This window comes from Macaca thibetana, chromosome 1 (genome assembly GCF_024542745.1).
Source record: "Macaca thibetana thibetana isolate TM-01 chromosome 1, ASM2454274v1, whole genome shotgun sequence".
NCBI lineage: Eukaryota > Metazoa > Chordata > Mammalia > Primates > Cercopithecidae > Macaca > Macaca thibetana.
This window is the reverse complement of record NC_065578.1, coordinates 54,378,317-54,389,284: the sequence shown is the minus strand read 5'-3', so window position 1 is coordinate 54,389,284 and position 10,968 is coordinate 54,378,317. Positions and strand designations below refer to the sequence as shown.

At 36.4% G+C, this 10,968-nt stretch overlaps 1 protein-coding gene across 1 annotated transcript in view; it reads left to right on the top strand.

Annotated features, from left to right (window-relative positions):
* Nucleotides 1–10,968, top strand: part of USP24 (ubiquitin specific peptidase 24) — a 149,537-nt gene that overhangs the window by 39,610 nt on the left and 98,959 nt on the right. Inside the window, exons 3-6 of the mRNA XM_050803861.1 lie at nt 420–487; nt 4,615–4,758; nt 5,457–5,579; nt 10,500–10,535. Coding sequence (XP_050659818.1) covers nt 420–487; nt 4,615–4,758; nt 5,457–5,579; nt 10,500–10,535 — 371 coding nt within the window. The remainder of the gene's footprint in view (nt 1–419; nt 488–4,614; nt 4,759–5,456; nt 5,580–10,499; nt 10,536–10,968) is intronic.

Genomic DNA, 10,968 nt, shown 5'->3' with positions numbered 1-10,968 from the left:
TGCCTCAACCTCCCGAAGTTCTGGGATTAGAAAATATTTGTGTTTCTGTAGAACTTCTTAGGAAATACTAATGGCTAGTAAGTAGCTGCTATTGGTGTTTTATTAGCTATTTAATCAGATCATTGAAGTTACTCTGACATGGGAATATAAGTTCAACCATTTCAGTTCAATTGGTGTTTATTTAATCTAATGCTGTGGTTATTTCTCAGCCTTTCCTTCATCAAAGGTATATATTCTACTTTTAATAATTTCTTAAGAATTAAGGTTCCTATGACATAGTTCCATGTGTATGAATTTAGAATGATGTGTATGATTTTTACAAACTACCAAAGAACTAAAGTATATTATTTCATTCATTTTACTAAGGTCTTTCTGAGTCTGACCTAAATAAAGTATATTATTTCATTCATTTTACTAAGGTCTTTCCGAGTCTGATGAGAATTGTAAAAGGTTTATGGATAGATGTATGCCTGAAGCATTTAAAAAGGTAAGAAAAACGTGCTGATGTGATATTTTGTGTGTGTTGGGGAGCAGGGGTGAAGGAAGAGAAACTTATTGTTTTTAGTTTTTTATGTATAAGACCAGTTTATGAATCTTGTTCAACTGAGGAATCTTTTAATATGAAAAACAGAGCTCTGAATTTGGGGCTTATAAATGATTTATCTCTTTTATATTGTCTACATGTGTCTTTGGTTAAATATAACTTTTATTAATAATAAATACTTCCTACTATTGCTAAATAATAGGTTAAGACTTAATTATACGAGGATATTGCACATATTAGTAAACAAAGACTTGTGGCACTTAGAACTAAGACAATATATACTTATCAAAATATGAGCTGCTTTAAGTGTGTGAGACAGGAGAAGACCTTTTAAACTACTGAAAGATTGACTAGGTGTTCTCACTGACAGAATAGCATGCATAAGGCACCATTTCTATTAGAGCCAGAGTGATACACTTGCTTCCATTCAGGTCACATCTCTTAGAAAGCAATGTTTCTTAACAATAGGAATAGGAGATCACAAGAATTGTGTTTCTAAAAGCAGACTGAATCAGCCTCCCTTTTTAGTAGGTGAGTCTTGAATCCTCATTAGAGCAAGGACTGTGTCTGTTAACATACTGCCATTTCCCCCAGCATATAACTAAGTGCCTAGCTCATAGAAAGAGCTCAGAAAAGTTTCAATGAATGATTCTTTTGCTGGCTTAACTTCTGGATTTTGACGTCCATTTTTGTCCAATATGCAAATAAGTCCCTAGAACTACAGATGGGTAATGTTTGTGTTTATCTTAAGACCCAATAAGGCTGGGTGCGGTTGCTCACGCCTGTAATCCCAGCACTTTGGGAAGCCGAGGCAGGCAGATCACGAGGTTAGGAGTTCGAGACCAGCCTGGCCAACATAGTGAAACCCCCATCTCTACTAAAAATGCAAAAAATTAGCTGGGCATGGTGGGTGGGCACCTATAATCCCGGCTACTCGGGAGGCTGAGGCAGGAGAATCTCTTGAACCCAGGAGGTGGAGGTTGCAGTGAGCTGAGATCACGCCATTGCACTCCAGCCCGCATGACAGTGCGAGACTCCGTTTCAGAAAAAAAAAAAAAAGAAAAGAAAAAAAAAAGACCCAGTAAAACAAACAGTTCATTTGCAAATAGTTATTCCCAGCTGCATTTTGGTAGATAGAACCTCCCTTGATTCAAGCCTTAAAAAATAATAAAATTAATTTTAGAAGCAAAAGTAGCTTCATTTTTTAAAAAATTGGAGAAATCTTTTCAAATTGCCATTTGGGCAAAGATTATATGAAATCAAGATTTACCTTCATTTTAGATTAGGTCATCTATCAGTTTGTAGTTTAAAATAATTTTAAGCTTTTTAGAATTATAGCAGCTTTTAAAAAATCCAAAATTGGCTAGTCCAAGTGCTTCACACTATAATCCCAGCACTTTGGGATGCCAAAAGTGGGAGGACATCTTGAGGTCAGGAGTTTAAGACCAGCCTGGGCAACATAGTGAGACCCCTGTCTCTACAAAATTTAAAAAAATTAGAAATAGCAAAATTGTTATATTGTAACATATTGTGATACATATCACAGTGGATACATAAACTTAAAAGGAAAAGTGTATTCAGAGTTGTGGAAAAAGGGCTTATTCAAGGTTGAGGATCTCCAGATCCAGAAATCCCTGTATCCAGTCCATTCACCAGCAAGTTGCATATTTGGAATATAATACTCTAACTCTATACAGAGATACTTCAGAAAACTGTTTTGTCTCAGGCCTTCAGCTGTTAGTAGCAGTGTAATAAATGGTCACATGGTTGGTCGTTTTTCTGTAAAACTATGAGTACAAAGGTATCCTGCCTTATGTTATTCAGTTCTGTTAAGGTAAAAATATTAAATTCTCTTGCACTTTAGAGCTATTAAAAAGGTTCTCCTCCCCGTCAATTAGGCATACTTTCTTTTATTACATCAGAAGAGCTGGAGTTCTGTGTACCTTTAGGCTTGTCTGCCAGAAAACTCAGTAGGATCTGATATAATTGGTACTACTTCCCTAGCTGTGTTTCCTGGTTGGGTGACCATCCCTCTCCCCAATTCCCCAGGCTTTTCTCACGAGCTGCCGCAGGTTTTCTTTTAGAAGTGAGGGTGTGGGCCGGGCGCGGTGGCTCAAGCCTGTAATCCCAGCACTTTGGGAGGCCGAGACGGGCGGATCACGAGGTCAGGAGATCGAGACCATCCGCGCTAACGCAGTGAAACCCCGTCTCTACTAAAAAAAAATACAAAAAACTAGCCGGGCGAGGTGGCGGGCGCCTGTAGTCCCAGCTACCGGGAGGCTGAGGCAGGAGAATGGCGTGAACCCGGGAGGCGGAGCTTGCAGTGAGCTGAGATCCGGCCACTGCACTCCAGCCTGGGCGACAGAGCTAGACTCCGTCTCAAAAAAAAAAAAAAAAAAAAAAAAAAAAAAAAAAAAAGAAGTGAGGGTGTGAATGATAGGTGATTACATGAATAAGGTGCCCAAAGGAGCTTTGTTGTCATTTCCACCTTCTTCACCTTTTACCTTCAGGCTAGCCTGGATTTTTTACTAGCATATTCAGGCAGAGAAGATAATTCAGGTGTGGCCATAGTGCATGGTTATTAGTGTGTGCATCTTCTCCACAAGGTACTGCCTCCCTTTCCCTGTCTCTTCCAGAATGTAGGCAGAATTGCATTTTCAAAGTGAAAAATGAACAAATGGAATGGCGCCAGAGGGATTGCTGCTTAATCCACATACATTTTCATTTTGTAGTCACTTGAAGCTTTTTAATTGGTAATCTCTGCTTTGTTTTGCTTTATTATTTATTTTTTAACTATAGGAGGAATATGTAGTCAGGCAAAAAAAAAATCTGCAAAAAATAGTAACTCATTGGTTTACATAAAATCAGTCTTATGACTTTTGCTAATTTGAGCAAATAGTGTGGCTAATTAGTATTTAGAAAATCTGGAACTGAGGTTTTTCTCTGCAGCTATTACAGTTTGGGCTCTTCCAGCCTACTCTTTTTAAAGAGATTCTCAGTAAGGCCAAGATGAAATTTTTGTTACATAGTATTTTACCTTTGAAAAATCTTACAAAAACATGAAACCACCATACCAATTTAAGTGAAATCCTTTGCTTTTTCATTTCTTGTTCTGGCATTTGTTCTACACTTCCCCAAAGACCAGAAGACTGAGAATTAGGGGCATCCAATTTCTCTGCTTTTTAAGGAATCTAAGAAGGTATCTAATTATAAGATTTGTACCATTGTTTTATATTTGATGTTTATGTTTAAGAAACATAGCTACAAAGTAAACAGTTTAATGTCTTAAAACTTAGAGCTATTTTAGATTTGCTTAAACAGTTAAAAAATTAAATATTATTTTGTACATGCCAAAAAGGAAAATGTAAGCCAAATAAACTGTTACGATATTTCTAAAACTTCTTTTTTCACATTCTGAGTCCTGCTGTCATCTAATCAACAGGTAGAAAAAAATTATCCTATTTCTGAGATGTTAAAAAATGTTAAAAGGATATGTATGGTAGAATCCATGCAATACAGCATTCATTTCTTAGGTTCCGGAAATATTAATATGGATAGCCAGCCATCAAGATATATTAATAATGCCTTACCATTTGTAAAATGTTTCATGTTTGTTATACCTTTTAATCCTCATAGCATTTGTGTGAAGTGGGTAGGAGTTAGGCCTCTTTAGAGTTGAGAGAACTGAACCTTTGAGAACTCAGGTAAATTTGTTCGAGGCCACACAGCTAGAAAACAGTAATACTGGAATTGATCTCAGATTTTTACCTTGCTCTGTACCACGTGACCTCCCCTTGTAATTATGAAAAGTAGAGAACCAAATAAAATTTTTATTTTAAACCAAGTGCTTTAATGCAAGAGAATTAAAATTCAAAAGCAAAACTCTGTATTGACTTTGAAATAAATGGGCAAGTAGATGAACTACAGCTGTGGGTCTTTTAAAAGCCAATCATATGCATAAAAAAGTATTTTCATCATAATCTCTCAGTTATTTGAGATGGACCTGATAAACTGTAGATTTATTTTCTTTTTTCAAGTTAGACTCTAGACTGCCCTGTATGTTTTTATAGCTCCTGACATCAAGTGCTGTTCACAAGTGGGGTACTGAAATTCATGAAGGAATTTACAACATGTTGATGCTGCTAATAGAACTGGTTGCAGAGAGAATAAAACAAGATCCAATTCCCATTGGTCTCCTGGGTGTGCTTACAATGGTATAGTATCTCTAAAATTAAGTACTTTATATTTTGATTTTGTTTAAAATACTTGCTGTTCTCTGACTTGTAATTAATAATGAGTGATAATGATTTTGTCATTAAGGATATTAGCTGTTAGGATCCTTTGTCTTTATTTTAAAAGCAGAGCAACCATCTTGTGTTCTCAGTTTGAAAGAAGTACTTTTCTAATTTTAATGGGTTTTTCAACTTATAGAATGATTAAATGCCTTTCTCTTACCTCTCCCTGATTATTCATGTCTTAAGTACTTTTATATGGAGTGTTCATATAGATGTAGTTTGGTTTCTGGCCTTTTCCCCCAACAGGTAACAGTAGCTGCATGAAGAAGGGACCTGCATATTTTCCTCTCCTGACTTCTGCCTTCAGTGCCTCTGTTGCTCATCTCATCCCCAGTAGCCCTAGCACACCTGGGGCATTGGCATCACACTGCCTTGAGTCAGACCTCTCATCCTGTTACCTCCTCCTCTTCCTTCACAGTGAACACTGAACAGGACAGGAGAATAGCACATTAATTCTTAGCGCCTCTGCTCTAGCTAAGGCATATGCTTTCGGTGTATTCTTGAAAGATTCCATTAATGAGGGGAGTCCAAGGCTATATTTTTATCTTCTTTTCTAATGCTAATATGTGTTGCTATAGAAATAGATAATAATGTTTCTCTGTTCTCTTTGAATCTAGGCTTTCAATCCTGATAATGAATACCATTTTAAGAACAGAATGAAAGTGTCTCAAAGGAATTGGGCAGAAGTGTTTGGAGAGGGAAATATGTTTGCTGTTTCACCTGTATCCACTTTCCAAAAGGTAAACATAGTTTAGTTTCATCTTTTTATAGAAAAATGTGTTGAAAAAGAAGATTTTTCTGTGCTATAAAAAAGACAATTTACATGGGAGGATTAAAACAATCTGAAAAATGACAAATATCCCATCTGGCTCATAAAATTTTTTTTTTTCAGATAGTGCATAATTTTTCCATAGCTGTTAACTAATATCATGAAGAATTTTATAGGTTTGAAATGATGTTTAGTAAAATGAGAAATGTCTTTAGTGTCATATATTGGATTATCAGAACCCCAGTTTAATTGGTGTTCCAGTTTCTTAGAGAGAGTTGAGAGACTAGAACATTTAAAATGATTAATTGTACCTAGAAAAAATAATCTAGTAGTTAATCTCATATATAATTTTCTTTTGAACTTCATACGCATTAAAACTTGCTTTTTCAGGCCTGGAAACAATATATTGTATATCAAAAGACTACAGTCTGCCAGTAAGAGTATACTCACAAGAAGTACATAATCTAAACAATCCTCTGGTTAAAACACTGTTTGGTTTCAGAAAGTGTTGAAAGAAGTTGAGTTTAATCAATAGAAAACTTGTTAATTGCCTTAGTGGAAGCAGAGGTTTAGGTCAACAATCATTTATTTAACATTTACTATATGTCTGGCATTATTCTAAGTTTGAGATGTTAAACATAAGTATACAGTCCTGTCTTCTAAAGAGTAATAAGATGTCATTACTAGCTTGTAGCATAGTGGAGGAAATATGAAAACAAAAAAATGACAGCATGATGAACAGTAGGTGGAATTATAATAATATGTCCTGTGCATAGAATCCAGGGGAAGGAGTAGTTATTGCCACCTTGGGGAGTCAGACAGTTCCCCAGAGAGGAGGAAAAAGTTGAGCGGCAAGGGCAGTGAATATGTACTTTGGAATTTAATCCTCACAGCGGCTCTTTGAGTTGGGTACTATTTTTACCCCCATTTCATAGGTGAGAACTGAAATAGACAGAAGTGAAGTACTTGCCCAAGTCCGCATACCTAGTTACAGGGAGAACCCATGCAGGCAGCTAGTCTATGTTCTTTAACCATATGCAGTACTGCCTCCCCAAATGCTAAACTCTTCTCTTCATATGCGTTGTGAAGATCAAGTGACAAACATACATAGAAATAATGAACATGGTGGTTCACTGTAGTGAGTGCTCAGCAGATGTTCATTCTCTTTTTTCACTTTACGTATGCATCTGCTGAGACCCAGAAAGGTGCAGTCTTTGTGTTTCATCTCATTACCACAGAGGAATTCTCTCTCCTCTGGATCCCCTCTCCTCTTGCCTTCTCCAGCATATTCCTCCTTTAGCTTTCTATTATTTCTTTGGTATCCTCGATCTTTCCCTCATTTTTGGGATTGTTACCCTTTTATGCAACATGATCTAGTATTTCCCATCTTTAAATATTCTGCCTTTAATATCATACCCCTCTGTAGTTTCAGCATGGTCCTCTGCTCCCCTTCCCAACCAGACCTGAAGATTCCATGTCCTCCCTCTCAGTTTTCTTTCAGTGGTTATCCTAAAATTTTAACTTAATAAACAAAATCTAAATTTCACTAGTATCTTTCTCCTCCTTGAGCAGTACATAAAGACCTTATAACGTTGCATGTGCTCGCTCCCCTCTTAAATGATTCATTACCTCTTTGTCTTACTTGTGCATTGTCCTAGTCCCCTCCTGTCATTTTTTACCCAGTAAAGTCGATAGTGCATTCTATAAACAATCCTTTAGTAAGGTTCTGTTTGTGGATAAGTCTTGATTTTTGATGACCTGAACTTTATTTCCCATTCCTTGAAGTGTGTATTTTCACTGGGTTCAAAAGTCTAGATGATATTTCTTTTCTCTCAGAACATTAAAATGCCATTTCACTGTCTTGTGGCTTTGATTATTGCTGTGGAGAAGTTGGCTATTGATCTGACTGTGGTTTTTTTATTAGAATTCTGCCTTTCCTCCATGGCTGTATTTTGAAATCTTTTCTTTCTCTTTGATGTTTGTAAATTTGACTCTAATGTGATTAACCATGGTATTCTTTTTATTTATTTTGCTTCAGATTCATTGGGCTTCTGAATCTAGGGTTAATGTCTACGTCAATTCTGGAAATTTCTCAGCCTTTATCTTTTAAAATGTTCCCTCTTCCCCATTAGTCTCTCTTCTTCTGAAACTTGATTGGATACGTGTTAGACTGACTCATTCTGTCCTCCATGTCCCTTAACTCCTTTTCACATTTTCCATCTTTTTATCTCCTTGTGTTGCAATTGTGCTTTTTTCCAGATCTATAGCAGTACAGTTCACTGATTTTTTTTTTATTTGTATCTAATCTGCTGTTTAACTTGTTTATTTAAGTCTTTAATTTCAGTTACTGAATTTTTCATTTATATAAATTTTGTTTGTTTGTTTTTGACTCCGTTTAATTTTGTATTGTCTCATGTTCTTAACTCATATTTTCAATCCCTAATTTGTTTAATACTTTATATTCTGTGTCTGATACCTACTTTACTCACTTGCTTTGTGTATGTATGTAGGTGTGTAGAAATGTACTTATACTTATTTGTTTGTTCATTTTTCTATGAACTCATGTTTCTTCGCATTTAATCTAGGAGTGGGCAGTTTGAGGCCTAAGTTGAAAGTTCTTTCTTCCAAAAAGGATTTACTTTTACTTCTTCCGGGTGCCTGGAAGCACTACATTTTGTGACCATTTTAGAATAAATTATCAGCTTAGGGTTTTTGAGACCATAACGTCAGTGTGAATTTGAGCAGTAAAGCCATATAAGGGCAATTCTGTGGTTATGAATTCTTGGAGAATTTTTTTTCTCTTTTTAGGTGTCCTTATTTTCTCTTTCCACAGGTAAATCTATATCAGTTCATCTGACACCAAGGATGTAGCCCTTTAGTTCCAGCTTTATGTTACAGTACCCTCTGAGTCACCCTGTACCACCTGGGATTGGTGTCCTTTTTCTCCTGCAAATGGAAGCTCATGGTCACCAGGGCTCTGCACTTGCCTGTGGGTGAAGCTGGCTTCAGAGCCTTCCTGCCTGCCTCACAGGATTCCTGCTTTCTCTTTGTTTTAAGCTTCTGAGCTTTTTTCTTTTCTTTTTTTGTCAACTCAGCTGTATGTTTTAAAATATTGTATGTTTTTATCCAGTAGTATTATTTTTAGTTGGAGAGCCATTTAGGATACCTAGATAGAAGTCTACTAAATTTTCAGGGCATTCCATTCTGCCTTCGTCCACCATCTACTGAAATCATTCTCATTAAGGCACCAACACCTCTCCATGTTTCCAGATTGGAAAGAAATGTCCCTTGACCCCATCAACAGCACTGGTCCCAGTTGTTCTCTTCTTGGAGATGTTTCTTGCTTGGCTTTCAGGATCTACAATGCCTTGTGTTTCTGCTTGCCCCCAAGCCATGTTTCCTCTGTTGACTCCTTCACCTCTATCCAGTTTTCTTCAGTGCTTCCTCTCTTTATTCACTATACTTTCTCTAATGAATTTAAATGTCATATTTCTGCCGACGGGCCTCCAATTTGTATCTCTGTGGCCCAAACCTCTTCTCTTGAGTATACCAGACTTGAAGAGTCAGTTATCTCCTTTTGGTTGCCATACAGAGTTCTCAAACTTAGTGTGTCTGAAATGGAATTTCATTTTGCCTCTCCGGCCTTTATTCTCCTTTTTAGTAAATAACATCATCATCTATCTAGATGCTCAAGCCAGAAACATGGGAGTCGGCCAGGATTCATTCCTTGAATAAAGAATAACCAAACCATAAACAAGTCCTTTGATTTAATCTCTAATATGTCTCCATTTGACCTCTCTCTCCGGCTTCTGCTGCCATCCTTCTCCATTAGTCTGTGAACTACCTAGACACTGCACTGGCCTTCTAACTGGTTGTGTCTGACTATGTCTCATTCTCCCATTCATCCATTCCATTCCATTCTCCACAGAACTGCAAGAATGACCTTAAAATATAAAACACTCTTTTGCTGAAAACGCTTCTGTTGCTTTCTTTCTAATCATGGTCTGTAAGTGTCTCCATGATCTACATTCTTTGCCTCTCTGTATAACCTCATCTCTGCCACTCCTGGCTCACCATGTCGCAGCTGGGAGAGTTTTTAAACACAGCAGACTCTTTTCTGCCATCCCCAATCAGGACCTTTACCATTTTAGCCTCACTGCCTGGATTGTTCTTTAAACAGCTACATCTGTCTCATCGTTTAAAGATTATGTATTCAGAGAAGTCTTTCATGACCACCACCCCAAGTAGAGGAAGCTCCTGTTTTTCTTTTGAGGCCTTTTTGTTTTTCCTTTCATGGGACTTAGCACAATCTGAATTATCTTCTGTATATGATACTCTACTTGGTTTTGTTGACTCTGCTAGAATGAGCTTCGTAAAAGCAGGTACAACATCTCTTCGTAGTCACTGTTCTGTGTCTAGTCCCTAGAACAGTGAATGCTCAAAAAAGAAAAGAAGAAAAGGAGGAGAAAATAGAGCTTGCTTAAGAGCGTTAATTAATGATCTAACTGGGACTAAAACTTTTAATCGCTGCTGATTTACTACTTTTTATGTTAATAATTAAGTTTTAATTTCTAAAATAAAACTTTTTTAAAGAATTTAACTCAAGTTATTCTGTATGTTGGAGAGCTGAAACAACTGATCTCAGCTATCCAAAAATGCATAGATGTTCCACATTGTGGCAGTTCCATCAAAATACAGACTTACAGACTCCCAAAATTATATACAGTAATGTTAAAGACATATTAGGAAGCATTTGGGAAAAAACTTTGAAAATAGTTTCCAAACTTTTATGATTTTTCCTCTAACTTTTCACTTAGGATAAAAGAAATGTAAGGGTTAATGGGGAAACTTTTATATTGCCATCTCAATTTTTTTTTTTCTTTTCTCATAGGAGCCTCATGGATGGGTTGTGGATTTGGTAAATAAGGTATATGACTTTTGTTAATATTGTCATGTGGTATATTTTCAGTTTTCTAATGAGATGTCCTAGAGTTTGGTATGTAAAGCAAATGGCAGCTGCAGAGAATAATAAAAATGCTTTAAGGAGTGGATTTCATATTTTCTTCCCTTTTTTGTATGTACAATATTAGCAGGTAAACATCAGCTTTTGGACTTAGTACTATCTGCAGTATGCCACAGGAGCAGTAGAAGGATCGATGCAAGGCTTCTCTCAAGACCAATGTTACAGAGCACAGTGATAAAGTCGAATGTTAGCTTTAGTTCCTTGCTTAAATTATTAATATATAACATTTTAAAATTAATTTGTGTAGTATAATATGATGACTGCAGTCAATAATTACTTAATTGTATATTTTAAAATAAAGAATGTAATTGGATTGTTTGTAACTCAAAGGATAAAC